Source organism: Alosa sapidissima, chromosome 3, assembly GCF_018492685.1.
Source record: "Alosa sapidissima isolate fAloSap1 chromosome 3, fAloSap1.pri, whole genome shotgun sequence".
NCBI lineage: Eukaryota > Metazoa > Chordata > Actinopteri > Clupeiformes > Clupeidae > Alosa > Alosa sapidissima.
Genome location: NC_055959.1, coordinates 9,368,803 through 9,384,625, shown reverse-complemented (window position 1 = coordinate 9,384,625; position 15,823 = coordinate 9,368,803). Strand labels below are relative to the sequence as shown.

General features: G+C 40.9%; 1 protein-coding gene across 2 annotated transcripts in view; it reads left to right on the top strand.

The window, feature by feature from the left end:
• Nucleotides 1-2,127: 2,127 nt before the first annotated feature.
• rnf216 (ring finger protein 216) overlaps nucleotides 2,128-15,823 on the top strand; it is a 35,773-nt gene continuing 22,077 nt past the window's right edge. The window contains exons 1-10 of one of the 2 annotated variants that reach the window (XM_042084996.1): nucleotides 2,128-2,227; nucleotides 3,703-3,871; nucleotides 5,202-5,347; nucleotides 5,693-6,451; nucleotides 9,584-9,660; nucleotides 9,788-9,887; nucleotides 10,297-10,458; nucleotides 14,280-14,394; nucleotides 14,918-15,051; nucleotides 15,362-15,412. In XM_042084996.1, coding sequence (XP_041940930.1) covers nucleotides 3,805-3,871; nucleotides 5,202-5,347; nucleotides 5,693-6,451; nucleotides 9,584-9,660; nucleotides 9,788-9,887; nucleotides 10,297-10,458; nucleotides 14,280-14,394; nucleotides 14,918-15,051; nucleotides 15,362-15,412 — 1,611 coding nt within the window. In that variant the 5' untranslated portion in view covers nucleotides 2,128-2,227; nucleotides 3,703-3,804. The remainder of the gene's footprint in view (nucleotides 2,228-3,702; nucleotides 3,872-5,201; nucleotides 5,348-5,692; nucleotides 6,452-9,583; nucleotides 9,661-9,787; nucleotides 9,888-10,296; nucleotides 10,459-14,279; nucleotides 14,395-14,917; nucleotides 15,052-15,361; nucleotides 15,413-15,823) is intronic. The other variant, XM_042084997.1, reaches the window with a different exon arrangement.

Sequence of the window (15,823 nt, the reverse complement as noted above, 5' to 3'; positions counted from 1 at the left end):
ATCTTTAATAGTACTTAAGCAGCTGCCTTAAATGGTAAAATAATGATTTTAATCGACTGAAAAACTGAAACACTTTGAAGTAAGCACATTTCTCAGTCACTGATATAGCAACCAGTTTTACAGAGATATCTAATGCATTTGTTTTGTTTTGTTTTGGAGTGGAAATGACCAGATGTGTAATGGAGATGTTTTTATTGGTGTGGGTAAAAATGAACAACAGCCTCTGCAGGGGGGCGCCTGAGTGTCTTGCCATACCTGCCACTGGAGAGAATCAAATAAAGATTCGCTCAAATGTACTGCCTCATGCGACTTGGCTTCTTATGTGGCTGACATCACTCTTTTTGAATTGAATGCCCCCCCACAAAAAAGGCCTTCCAAGAAATGAGACTGACGTCTTTATGCTAAAGTATCACAGTTAACAGCACATATCATCGCTTTGGTTGTCACAGTGTCTGCGTCCAGGGAGTTTTGCATTGTGATATCCCAGACAGAATTCATTCAGCTGAATTTGGTTTGTGGTTGAAAAGTGTCAATGTGTTGAAGAAAGTTTAGTGACGATCACAAAAGAGTAAAAGACCACAGTTTCTGAATACATACACTATTGACAGCAGTTTTCCCTTTTCTTATTTTACTGGTCTGGACTTTTTAATAAAATGAAACAAGGTCAACTGTGCTTTTCAGCTTGTGGTGTTAAAAGAAAGATTTTTGTGTTAGCCAATGTATTTTCAGACATAATGAGAGTAATTGGCCAAAATGCTCATCTGATAATTTCACAGGAGATAATGACATAATTACATGATGTAAATTGATTTTTCTAAAAAGAGTTACAATGAAAGGGCATGGGTTTATTCTGACATAAAAGTATTTCAAATCCAATAGGTAAAATCTCACTGCTAATCAAAAACAGTGTGCATGGATAAGGAGACTTTTAAGTTCTTCTTCAGCGGGTTACAAGGACTGAAGACAAAACAGATATTCCCTGGACGCACAGAAGGCACCATTCATTTTCCTCAATGTCTCGACCAGGCTTCCCTCAAATACATGTGGTTTTCAATTCATGTTGACCTACTTAGGGTTAAGTCTTCCATTTCAGGTGTCACAGTTGTGGTAAATTATATGAAAATCTTAAGGGGATATTTGCAGAGTTGCCAGGTATTCGTCCTATTGCTGAACATTTGGGTTGTCTCTACCGGAAGGTATTGATGGAGGCTGTGTTGTCCTTGGCATTAGTACACCACAAATGTAAAGGGCAATTACTTTGCCCTAACCGAGACATTCTCTTTGTAGAAGCAATAATGACATTTCACAGTTGCTGCGGCTGGCAAGTCAGTGTTGAAACCTAATGCGAGTAACTAATCTATTTAACATTTGCTAAAAATGGCAATGAAAGATTGCACGTTTGGCCTCAAAGAAATATGGTAGTATGATTTTACACCATACAGTCACCCTGTCATAAAGCTAGAACAATTTAATCACACTAAGTCCACAGATTGCACAGAATGGAGATTTTCTGTCATCACAATACTGGAGCCAGCTGAATTTAATAAAGTATAATAGTCCTGTCTGGGACCTGTATACTTCATCATTTGTTGTCTGGCACCTTGACAGTAGACTCCGCAACTCCCTTCCTTGTGACTTTTGCTCTTATTGTATTGACACACAAGATTTTCTTATAAACTGATAGTAAACACCTCTTTACTTAACACACATGTGACCCATTCTACAGAATGACATTCACACACTGATGCTGACTGATGAGAGGGGTGTAAGCTCCATTTTATTTAATGTCTCTGCATGCTGTGAAAACTGATGAAACTGGAAGGAATTTGTAAAAAACTAAATAAACAATACAAATAATAATACAAATTCTACATAAATTAATGAATCTGTGGGAAATGATGATTAACAGGCCAAGGAGGGCATGACGTGTAAACGTCGTATTTTTTGCCCTATAATGAAGGCAGGGGTACGTGGAAATGTAGGCAGGCCTACTATAAAAATATATTTCTATTTATCAGAGAGAGAAACAGTGACATCTACAGTCACCCGCACAATATGTTTGTACATAGCACTAAAAACTACATCCCCCAAATCCACCGTGCGTAGCCTATGATGTAAAGACGCACAGCTTGTTTTGGCTGTTTGTTTCGATATCCGGCGAGTGGTAGAACAAGAAATGTTGGAGTAGCTAGCTGGCTAGCTAACAGCTGGATATTGTCTTTTGGAGGTAAGACATTACACAAGTAATTATGTTAATATGAGTAGCCTCTAACCATTCGAGATTGTGCATGTTCAAGTCAAAATTATTGCTTGTTGAAGTTCCTTTTAGCGACTATGGGAGCTCTTGTAATCTTCATTAATGTATCGATTAGCTACTGGTATGTGTCTGCACTCCCTCATCAGTAAGCTAACTTAGCTAACGTTCAGGTTTACTAGCTGGCTAGCTACCTGTTTAGCTAGCATGTAATTAATGCTTTTCCCAATGTTAAGCTAGCCAAGTGGCCAACTGGTGCAGGAGCGTCTCAAAGGTTGGACGCAGATGAGTAGAGGGGACCTTATCAATGCCGTTTTAACGTTAATGTTAGAATAGAGCTCAAACGTTAGATTAGGTAAGAAGAGGATGCACAATTTCACTGGAGTCCTTCTGTAAAAGTGACCAGGTTTACGGTTAGCTGACAGCAAACTCTATGAATATATTATGTCAGTGAATGATGACATCTTTTATAACCAGTCAGTAATGGGTTGTGCTTGTGATATAGATATGTTGACACGTTCTATGACACACAGTCGTACATACACGGTATATAACGTTACAGTAAGCGTTAACTATCGTTATCAATGTTGATTGTAAGAAGGGCGTGGGGTTTTAGTTTTGATGCTGCTAGCGATCTAACGTTACCTTGCTGGTTTCCCGTGGTCAAGTCTGACGTTAACGGTAGCCACCCAGGTTTACACATCAATAAACTTTCTGTCAGCCTGGAAAGCTGGAAAGTGTGGACTGGAGAGCGCAGTATTATTGAATGGACCTTATCTGTGCTCCCTCGGGTAACGTCAGTCAAAAGTGATGTGCGATGGGCGCTAAATACTATCAATAACATACTCTAGTATGAATATGCAATATAAAGGTGTGGTGTGTATGGGGATGTGGTCTCTTGTTGTTGTGTAATCGGGCCTGGTCAGCTTTATTTTATATTATTATTCTTTGATTAAGGCTTCAAAGGCCTGGCCACATATTGTTTTAGCACCCCAACTTCCTCATGGCCAAATGGTGACAATAGGAGGTCTGCTCCCCCAATCCTTGCCCCCCTAGTCTATCAATAGAAAGTCACACCTGAAGTTCCCTAGATAGTGCCTACTAAATTCTAATCATTCAAGGATAAAAAAAGGATACACTGCATACAGATCACAGACACACACAGGGTACACATGGGCACAAAATCACAAAAGACGCAAGAAATACACAGTATATACATTTACAGAAAGGAGTCTGATTCACAACACTTTAAAATGTGATGTTTGTGGTTGAATCTGGACTTGTTAAGTGTATACTAGGTCTAAGAATCTGGAGCAGTTTGTGATATGTCATCTGAACATGCAAGGCTTGATTGATGCAGTGCCACTGTGTTACTTTTGAAATGTTATTGATGAATTATGAGAAATTAATTATTTTTATGTATTGATTGTGATGTATTGTGCTTCCAGATTCATTATGTCCATTTGATGCCTGGACACAGGGGGTGAGTGCATGCTTGAGGCCGGTGTGATCGAAACAGTGGAGGTCTCAGGGAGTCAATCTTTGTGGCCATGGCTGATGGAATGAGTGACGATGACGTCATTCACCTGGCCAGTTTCAACACACATCGGAGTCAAGGTATGTTGTAGCAACAGCAGAATTGTTAAATGTCGCATTGAGGGCCCTGATTTAAAAGGTCTGCAACATGCAACATGCTTGTCTGTCACGAGCAATGCTTTTCATCATGAACTATAGCTATCCTGTTGTATTTGGGAGCATTGAGCAGACTCAATGACCAGAGTGTTTTTAGTTAAGGTCTTACCCATGGTGGTAAATTAGCGAATTGATTTGGCTAGTTATTAAATTACCTTTAGTTATATGTCAACCTTGATACAAGGATACAAGGAAGTTTATTGTCACATGCATATAGTTACTGGATGTAAGAAATGCAGTGAAATTATGTCTGGTGTCAACCTATTTGTGCATTTATGGGGGGGGGGGTAAAAAGTGCAGTAGAAGAGGGGTTTAGTAGATTAAGTGGCAAGGGCTGCATAAGAAAGGTGGGGGAGGATTGGGATTGTGGGGGGGGGCACCAACAAGGAGCACCCAAGAGCTTATTGATCTTTGTTAATTTAGAAATATTAACATAGTTTCAGTAATTTTTTGCCTTGTGTGGTGCCTTTTGAGCAAGCCTGAATGGCAGCCGAACTTAGCCCCGCCCACAACATTTGAGGTCGGGAAGTTTGGTCTGGACTTGTTACGTTGTGGAGCAACTATGCCCGAACCAGACTTGTTCGGAGTCACGGTTCAGACCAGAACTCCTGAGCAGTTTTGTTCAGAGCTGAAAATTCAAATGTGTCTTACAGAGGTCTGATGTAGGTTGCTAGTGACAAAATATTAGCTTTCAGCATGGTACGATTATTTCCTAAGTGACATTTAAATAACAAGTGTTTCATTCTTCACGGTTCTTTCTAACAAAAACGTTGTTGCTAAAAGGACATTTATATTTCGCTTTCATGACTGTTGTACAAGGTATGCATTTGTGGAGAATAAGGCATTTATGGAGAAGAATAGCCCCTGTATTGGTTGAAACACGCACCATAATCACATCCCAATGGAGCAATATCAGACTCTAATTCTGAATAAAACTGAGTATGACAACATCAGACGAGTGGGGAGCCAGATAACACTCAGGAAAGCATTAGTTTACTGTGGCTCAACTTGTGGAGTAAGGGTGTAATTACACCATGATAAAAAGTTTGATATAGAAGGAACACATACTGTATACTGACGTATATGTATGAAATGTATTTCTATGTTATACTGTAAGGATAAAAGCGACTTTTAAATGAAAAAATAAATACTGTTTGTTAAATTCTTCAGTTCCTAGTATTGCTTTAATAAACACTGTAATTTGTTGTGAAGTATACTGTTTGTTCATAGGCTACATCTGCTAAATGCCCCACAGGTAGCAGATCACGAAAAAGGTTACATGCTACGACAGACTCGGCCATTACAATATCTGATGACTCGGATGATGAACCACTTGCCATAGGACCTCAGATTCCAGTTCTGGTCAATGATGAAGATGATGATGAAGTCAGAATCTTAGAGGTAACAAAGATATACTGAGATCTTATTTCATAGGATCAATTTCCACAGTAGGAATGCACTTACGACTTGTTCCTTGATTTGTGGAAACTGTATAGTACATCTTTTGCCTCTTTATATTCTTTGTAATATAATTGACATATTTAAGTCCATTTGGATGAAATGTGTCTGCTAAATGAATAAATGTCAAATGCAAATGTAGGTGATGTCTGTAGGCCATTACTACTCTTTAAGAACTTCCCATTACCTGCAGTAGTTCTGATGAAGCCCTTACACTCCAAACAACCTGACAGTGTTGCTGTAGCTTGCTGGTCTGACAGACTGCGCCATACACTGTCCCTTCCACAGCCCCCGATGCCGCTTGTGAAGCAGCTTATACGACCTGCTGCCAAATGGGGTGGGGAGCCCTCGCAGGGTACGTCCTACGCCTCGGCCCGCATCCCCGTGGAAACACCGCAAGCCTCAACAGCTCCTCAGCGGACGACGCTCCCCACATCAGGAAACAAAGCCATAAATGTCTTGGATGTGGACCGCAATGCTGTACCCTCTACATCTAGAGACGTTAATGCCTTCCCTAGACCTCCCTTGCCTACTAGAAACACTCAGACCCAGTATGTAGCTCCCGCGCCTGCTGGTCTGTTGGCCCGCCAGGCCGTGCCGATTGTAGTTCAATCTCTCATTCAGCCTGTTGTTCGGCCTGTGCTAAGGCCTCCTATTTACGGGGGCTCTGGGACTGTGGTTGGTGTTGGGCACAGAGGTACTGAGGCTGTAGCTGCTGCTGTGGCGCCCATTGCCCTCCCTCAGGAAAGACCTGCCGCTGCAGTTGCAGGACCAGCAGCACCACCAGCAGCAGCAGCAACAACTACAGCTGCACCAGCCACTGTAGCAACAGCAGCAGCACCTTGGAATACACACGTGCCGTTGAACCCTGTGGTGATCATCGCACCAAGGGCGGAGCAGGTGGAGGTTAACCCTGGTCAAGCCCGGCCAGCTGAGCCTCCAGCACAGGTGGACGATGAGAGGCCCGGGCCCTCTGCACCCAGGGAAGGTCAGGTGCAGCGACGGCAGAGGCATCCAGTCACCGTACAGGACCTAGTAAAGGAGGTGGTGAGTTGATGCAGACTGAGCAGCAGTATTGCTCTTTTTAAAACGAGAGTGGGGTATGGCATTAAAAATGTCTTATGCAGCTCATCAAATGTTGTGGACTTAAATGGCACCCGTTTCATAGAATGACCCTTGTATTTTCCTTAAAAAATGACACAAACCAATAGGGCTGGGCGATATATCGGTATTACGACTACGACCGATATATTTTTAAAAACAATATGTAGTTGAGACAATATAATACCTGTATTATGTCAAATAATGAGCCATTTTATCAAAGCCACTTGTTCTTCTGTGTTCAGACCATTCAGACAGCCGCAGCTCCTCTCAACTGCACCCCTTGCGTGTGCACGTTCTCCCTCGCAGCACTACAAACTTTCAAACATGACGGACACTGAGTCAGATTTTGTTTACCTTGATCAGAGGTTTGTGCTGATGCCTATTTCCGTCGGCACATCAACGGCTAGACCGAGAATTCTCGTTGTGAAATCACCATTCCTGGAGCTCCAAGCGGTTTTGTACACGCAGATTTAAGTTAGGCTACAACACTGTTTACAGCTTCGACTCACGGTAAAATGTCATTTTTCTTCGACTCACGGTAAAATGTCATTTTTGGTACATAGCCTAGCTATACACTTATGGGTGCTTGCGTTTAGCGATCAAGCAGATCTAAAGTCCTCAGGGAGACAGCCTACACGCTGATTTTTATTAAGGCCACATTTACACATAGCCGGGTATTTAGAGAAACGAATATCCCCCCCCCCCCCTCCTCCGTTTTCAATAATAACATCGTGCACACAACATTGTTTTCAAAAAACTTGTCATTTACGTCAACCCGCATAAATACGCTGTTGAGCGCCATAATAACTATGGGTGGCAGTGTAGGGAAAGGAATAAAGCCATGCTGGCCAATCAAAATCCTCAGAATCGACACCAACGACTAACACGAGCAGTAAAAATGCTGACCTCCGTGCGATCCTTGTTGTTTTTGGTGTAAACGAGAGGCCAAACCGCAGGGGAATATCTGCGTTTTCCCTTCGTGTAAACGGGTTCTAAGAGGATATACACGCGGGTACTCGCGAGCAGTAGAGGCATCATTTTTTTTATGATTCCCGAAACCCCATTTAATTGTGCATAGGGATTTCTTTCTTACGAACTGGGTGCAATGTGCAATGAACGCATACAAAATGACGGTAGCGTCTATCACACTCTTGGTGAGTGACTCAGTTATGTTGTTTAAGTAGCTTAATTGTTTAAAACGAATTGTTATCGATAGCAAGTCACACATGTCTAGGCCATCATAGGCTACATTTGCTTGTCATCTAGGCCCTATCAAACCCAAACCAAAAATAAAAAAACTGAATTGTGTGACAAAACGGCAGCTTTTTTTCTGCAGTAAGCTACTGCAATATTTTTGTGCCCAAAATATTGCATTGTGCAGTAGGCCTACAATGTAGGCCTGTGTTCAGTCAGGGTCGACTTATTGGTCTTTTGTTATTTGCACAGCTTTATCAGACCAGCTGTAGCCTACTATGGCTATTGGTATTGGTAGGCCTATGTTATTGTTCACACTTTTTTGCACAGCTGTATTAGAGCAGTCTGAAATTATTCTAATTAAAGCTGGTTGTGTTGTCATAATTGTCATGTTAAATTAATACGAAACACTTAGCTCTTTCTGTTTAAAATATCGATATATATCGTATATCGCCAATCAGCCCCAAAATATCGGGATATCAGTTTTGGTCCATATCGCCCAGCCCTACAAACCAATTAATTGATTATCAAAATAGTTGGCAATAATTTAATAGTCAACAACTAATCGATTAATTGATTAAACTTTGCAGCCTGGCCTTGGCGGATGTTGATTATCCAAATTATTATAAGATTCATGAGTTATTACTTTCTATATGACTTTTCTGTTGAATTTAAAGTGATGGTTCGGAGTGAATTTCACCCTAGGGTCAATTGCACGATGACCGCGAGCCAAATACACCCCCAGAAGCTTTTTTCCCTTGGTCGAATAGTTGGTCGAGTGCTAATAGTTTATGTATTAGCCCAATCTCGTAAATTACCCCACTAATAATGACCGGAATGTTACCAAACTTCTACAGTAGTACTAAATAGGTTCTGTACACATAAAACGAGGCATTGGAAAATGTGTAAGTGCACCCAGAGTTTATTTAAATAACACTTGCCTGATGGCTGCTACTCTCTGCTGCTACCACTACTGCTGCGTCGACGACACTTCCATGATTTGGGAAAACCCTGTAAAAGTCCTTTGCCTTTGTGTAAGGGAAAAGCTAGCGAATTAAACATTCCATATCCCGAAGTGTTTACAACTTAATGTTAACTAATAATTGTTTCAAACTGGTACTACCAACAAAATATTAGTGTATCCCTGAAACTGGGCGTCGTTAGACTACATTCTTATGCATCCCTTTCTGCCAGGACTTTTATGGGCTTTTCCTAAATCATGGAAGTATCGTAGCTGTAGCAGCAGAGTAGAAGCCATCAGGCAAGTGTTATTTAAATAATCTCCTGGTGTGCTTACAAACTTTCCAATGCCTCGTTTTATGAATACAGAACCTATTTGTACTACTGTACTACTGTTTGGTAACATGCCGGGCATTATTAGTGTTAATAAGTTACACATTTGGTTCCATTAGCGCCAACGTTAAGCCATTGGGCTGATACATAGACTGATAGCGCTAACTCATCCAATGTTCGACCAAGGGAAAAAGCTTCTGGGGGTGTGTTTGCTTCTGCAAAAAACACAGTCCGTGATTATAATGCATCAAACGTTTTCTCAGAATCTCCTGTCAAATGCTCCCGGCATTCCTCTGGCTGATAGTCCAGTGTGTGTGCTCATTGCAGCCTTCTTGTCCTGAGCCATACATACACGATTTCAGCCATTAGCCACATTGCTTCAGAAGCATAGAAGGGAAGGGGTGGAATTTCATTGGCTTTTGAGCTCGGATACCAACAACCTTTTGCCGGGATCAAGGACTTACCTTTAACTGCCCAGCCCTGGTCCCATCATTGGCTTGGTTGCTTGTTTCATAGTCTGTTTGTTTTGTTTTGGGCTTCAATCTTCACCTCAGTCTCCTCTTTGTGTCTTTGCACATGTGCACGCAGGTGGACCTTTTCCCCGATGTGGAGGAAGCCTATTTAACTGACTTGATTGAAAGAAACGAAGTTAAAGATCCCAATACGTAAGCATAAGAACTTAAATAATAAAAAATAAGAAACATAAAAAAGTAAAACCCACATTTATGAAGGCTGATAAAGAGAACGGCTGACTTTTTGCCTTGTCTTGTGTCTTCTATTTTTTTTTTGTAGCATATGCAATTTGTTGTTGGAAAATCCTGATTACCCTAGGAAAGAAAATGCTGTCCTGGCGCACTCAAGTAGTCTTTTGGAACCAAGTGAAGAGACACAGGTTTGTGACACAGCAAGATTTGGCTTTCAGACAAACTCAATCCCCATTAAGTTAGATTAGGGAGGGGCCGAGGGAACAAAATGGCTTTTGTAAAGAGGAACGAGTCTGGCAGATATAGACTCTGGAAAACGTTTTAATAAGATGCCACCACATAAAGTTGTGGAATTTTTTTATCAAATGTAGATTTAAAGAATCTTATTTAATTATTTGTTTTATCTATATAATGATTTTTTACAATTATACAGCCATAGATGCTTATATGGTGATAAACTAAAACTATTTCTACTTGTACTGGCAGCCACAGTCGGGACCTTTCATCACAGTTGGTACTTGTTGACTTTGTTGAATCAGTACATGGTTGTCGCTCAAGCAGTTTTGGTTTCATTATGGTTTGTGGTCTGCTTTACAGGAAAGTGAGAACTACTTTGATTTCTCCAAGCTGAAGCAAGTCAGTCCTTCAATCGTGATTCAGGCCTCAGATATGTTGATGAGGGACTTCCGAATGCTCAGCTGCCAGGACATCAGGTGGACCCTGAACTCCCTCAAAGGACACTATGCAATCACCCGCAAGGTATTAAGCCAGACAGATAGATAGATGGATAGATACTCTATTGATCTGGAGGGACATGTACTGTAGGCATCCAGTAGCTTATACTACACATAGAAAAGTAAGGGAAATAAAAAAATGATGAAAACACAATAGTGAAATCGTTTATCCACCAGAATCGATATAGAGAGCTTTTACTACAACCCCAAAACAGAAAAAGTTAGGACGTTGTGTAAAATGTGAATAAAAACAGAATGTAATAATCTGCAAATGTCTTAAACTCATATTTACTTGCAAAAAGGACACAGACAACATATCAAATGTTGAAAATGACAAATTTGACTATTTTATGGAAAATATATGTTAGTTTTGAATTTGATACCAGCAACATGTTTTAAAAAAAAGTTGGGACAGGGATAACAAAATGCTGGAAAAGGTTTGTAATGATAAAGAAAACACAAGGAGGAATGTTTCTCAACTAATTAGGGTAACCGGCAACATGATTGGGTATGAAAAAGAGCATCCCAGAGAGGCAGGATCTCTTAAAAGTAAAGATGTAGGGGTATTCATCACTCTGTGTAAATGCACAAATGATGAAACAATGTCATTTTAATGCTTCTTAAGATTAAATTGTGAAGTATTTGGGGGTTCATCATCTACAGGACATAATATTATTAAAACATTCAGAGAATCCAGAGAAAACAAGGGAAAGGGCTGAAAAACAAACTGGATGGCCGTGGTCTTTTGGACCTCAGATGGCACTGCATCAACACCAGACCTGTTTCCACACCTGTCATTGTATGGGCTCAGGACAACCTCCGATAAACATTGTCTATGTGCACAGTTTGATACTCAATTCAAAAATTGCAGCCAAAATTGTAACAGCCCAAATTGTATTGAGACGCAATTTTGACGATACAGAAAATACCACCGTCTTATCTGGGCCTGAGCTTGTTTAAAATGGACTGAGGTAACATGAAAGAGGGTCCTGTGGTTAGACCAATCAAAATGTGCCATTCTTTTTGGAAATCATGGACTCATCTGGGCTAAAGAGGAGAGGGCCTATCCAAGTATCCAACCTATCCAACTTGTTTTAGTGCTCAATTCCAAACCCAACATCTATAACGGTGTGGAGGAGCATTAGTGCCTACAGCATGGGCATCTTGCACATTTGGCAAAGCACAATCAATTCTAAAAGATGTATACAGGTTTTGAGCAACATATACTGCCATCCAGGCAATATCTATTCCAGGGAAGACCTTGAATATTTCAGAAAAACAATGGCAAAATGAATTCTGCACATATTTAAATAGTATTTATCCATAGGGGAAGAGTCCATGTGCTAAAATGGCCTGTTTGCAGTCCAGATTTGTCAAATTAGGTACATTATGGAATGAAAAACATGACTAAGAATACCCCATACTGTTGAGCTACTGAAAACCTTTATTGGGGAGTAATGGGACAACATTTCATTCTCAAAATTCTAGCAAATAGTCTCCTCAGTTCCTAAACATTTACAGAATTTTGTTGATGAAATGAAGAGGTGAAGCAGTACAGTGGTAAACATGCTCCCGTCCCAACTTTTTCTGAAACATGTTGCTGGCATCAAATTCAAAATGAACATATATTTTCCATGAAATAGTCCAAATTTTCATTTTCAACATTCGATATGTTGTCTGTGTCTTTCTTACTGCTAAATATGGGTTGACAAGATTTGTATATTATCACATTCTGTTTTTATTTGCATTTTACATAACATCCCAACTTTTTCTGTTTTGGGGTTGTATGATGGAGTTTGTGAAGGCAGTGAAATGCTATGCTATGATAAAGTATCTGTTAATGGATGCCATGTTTGCAGTCAGTTATTGATAGGGTTCTTTTCAGAGTCCAATCCTCCAATTGGACATCGGCCTACACCCAATGTTGAATGTTAACAACTTCTTTTTTGATACTGCCAAATAGTGTTCCATTGTAACTTGACGGATGTGTATTAAGGGATCAGTTAAACACCACAGATGACATTATCTTCTGTAGTCTTCATATTTTAGCAAGTAATTTCCAAAATGATCATCTAGTACAGCTAAGTGATTCCATTCCCTTGTGCCCCATAGTATTTATGACTGCTGCTAGCACAGCGCAGTCATAGAGGTTTTGTCAAAGTTTTTTTTTTTCCGACTCAGTGCTGGGGGGGGATTGAAAGCTTTTGCAGAATAACTCACCAACTGTTTGCGCCCAAGAATTTTTGTGGTATGTTGGTCTCAAGGAGGTACATCAACCCCGCCATAGCTGCTCATTTTAGGTCTAGTGAAAGAAGTAAATGCTAAAATTCGGCCCTTCAATTGCCAATATCTTGTGACAAAAAGATACGAAGCACACACAATTTGTCACGTAGGATCACTACAACAACCTCTGCATGCACGCCAGGTTTTGTGAATTTCTGTCCATAGGGGATGCTGTAATTAATGCATTTCTGTATCTCATGATAATTATACTTACACTTACGGCTCCTGCACACAGTTGCGTTCCGCATGCAAATGGGTGTTCCCGACGGTAGCTATGCAAATGACTCAAGGTATAACCGTAATTTGATTGGCTGGTGCCATCTGTTGTGGGCTTGTTTGTAATTTTGATTGGCTGGTGCCATCTGTTGTGGGCTTGTTTGTAATTTTGATTGGCTGGTGCCGTCCGTCGGTGCAGCAACAGCTGAACTTCTCAACGCGAGCGATGGGAGCAACGCAATGCAACGGACCCACAATTCAGTTCGGCAACAGATGACGCAAGCCCATGTAAAGTGAACGGAATGAGTCTCCAGCACTGCAACGCATGCAACTGTGTGTATGAGCCGTTACTTATACTTACTTATACTTGGTATACTTATACTTACTTACTTGGCCACATTTGCTCACATGTCTTCAAATTTCATTTGGCTCACTCAACAAAATGGCTGCCAACAGCCTATCAGAATTTAGCAATCAAAACAATTTTGTGCCAGTATCTTGTGATGTGAAGGTTCAGAGTTAACAGAATTTGACATGTGGCATTGCTATTACATTCTTTAGATGTGCACCAAATTTCATGAACGCATACACACACACACACACAGTTTCTAGTTTCTTATTCGGTTTATGTTTGAGGCAAGACATTGCGAGCACTTCCAAATTGTTATTTTGGGATACTTTAAGTATACCTTCACAAATCTCAGACATTGCATCACATGTTGCTACAGGCATGTATCAGTTCTGGTGTTTATTATTAAAAAAAAAAAAAAACTGCAGTTTGTACTGCATATGCAGTATTAATCAGAAAAGAGCAGCAGCTTTCATTGCTCATACATAGTTCCTGTTGCTCAAGCACTTAAGCCCTTAAGATTCACATATACACATTTTTTTAACCACTTGCACTTCCTAAGAGCTGAAGCCAAGGCTTAGCCAAGTCATACTTTACTAGCCAAGGCAAGCTACATGAACTGGGGTTGACTGCTATGGTCCTGATAAGTGCAGGGCGTGTCTTGCAAGCCTTTTTGTTATTGCTTTATGTGCCCTCTTTGGTCAGTGGCACTTTGCATGGAATGGACGTGGCATTTGTGCTAGCTTTTAAAACTTGTGATTATTAGGCGTTAGAATCGTTGACTGTGTTCGCATAATGATTAGTTCATTCCAGTGAGTTCATAGTAAAATCTAGAGCGTTCAGAGCAGTATATTTGTTGGGAGTATAATTTTGCCTTGAGAATTCCAGTTCTTGGAAGCCATGATGTGTAATTTTTCTTTGCAGTAGTTGCAGTAGAGTTGGTCTCAAAAAACATGTAAAGAAGTGCATCTTACAAATCTTGAACTTTTCCGTTCAAGGCCTTATTTGATGCCCTCAAGAAATGGCAGGAAAATTCCACGGACCTCGCACAGGCCAGAAAGAGGCGGAGAGAAACAAACGAGCGACTCTTCATGGATTTCAAGTTCGAGCAGGGTGACCGCATACTGCATTTCTCCTCTTCCCCACACACTGTGCCGAGAGTACTTTGCATGAAGTAGTCCTGGCGTCATTCTGTGTTTTCCCCTAATGGCTTGACACATTTTGTGGTTATTTAGAGCTGGGTGAAAGACATTACATTTCATTAACATAGACTTGAGTATCCCAAGTTACAATTGGGTGCTTGAAGTACCCCGTTTTTGTGTTTGCACATGTAAACATCGTATCCAGAAACCAGGATGAGCTCTAAGCTCTGTTTTTTTTTTAGCTTTCCAGTTATACCAGCTGGACTACTCATGTGCACACCTCATCCCAGATTCTGACTGCTATAGAATGTAATAAATACCAGGATACAAGTATTTATCATGCATACAGACATATGTATAACAGGTCTTCTCTGTGTTCATGTAGACACCATAACCCGACTGTGATAAAGGCCGATATGTGCCTCATAACTGGAGTATGCATGTAAACACTATCATAAAACTGACGCCCTACACATTTCCCAATGCGTTCGCAGGTGCCTTGAAGCTCGAGAGGCGCATGTACTTTCTGGAGAAAAAGCGCAAAAGCTGGAGCCAGCCGGGGAGCCTGGAAACCTCTCTGACGAAAGAGCTGGAGGCCTACCAGCAGAAAGCCAAGGAGATGGCCGAGGTGAGGGACCTCGTGGACGCCTAGCAATTAGTCTATTAGCGCCTCTGTTGTTTTGTCTTCAGCGTCTCAGCTCTCAGTACTTTTAAAGAGTGCCTGTGATTCATTAAGTTGATTTATCACATTGTGGACCATTAATGTCTTGTATGTCAAGACGAGATGGATTTGTCCTGAACCACGACCAAGTAGATTTTAAGTATGTCTGGTATTTGTCCTCAGGAAAATAGAAAACATGTTGCACAAGATGTTAAGACTTATTTGCTGTCTGGACGCTTAGCCAAGAGAAGTCATTGTTTGTTCTCTCCCCTCTCAGCACGAAGATTTCTTACTGGCTTTGCAAGTGAATGAAGAGCAGTATATAAAGGTATGTGTTCTTTTGAGCCCAGATGGACGGCTCTGTGGATTTCCTGAGGTGCCAGTCAGTGTAAATCAGATCACTTTTCCTCTGTCCTAACCTGTCACCAGCCTTGGAGCCTTAGTTGCCTGATTGGCCCACACACACGCACACATGTCACATTGACAACGTGAAAAACGTCAACAAGCATAGCAACCAGCCATCCGAACCAGTAAAAGTATTGTAGGGCGTAACAATTCTGGGAAGGTGAAAAATGTTTACCTCTGTATCCTGACTGCTTAGGCCAATAATGCCAGTGTCCACAGAGGATAAGAGTTGTTTAGTCCAGTGATGAATGGCCTGTGTCTGTGTGCTAGTAGCTAATGAGGATGAATGAATCCACAGGAGAGTTCATCAGAACTAAACCACTCATTAAAACAA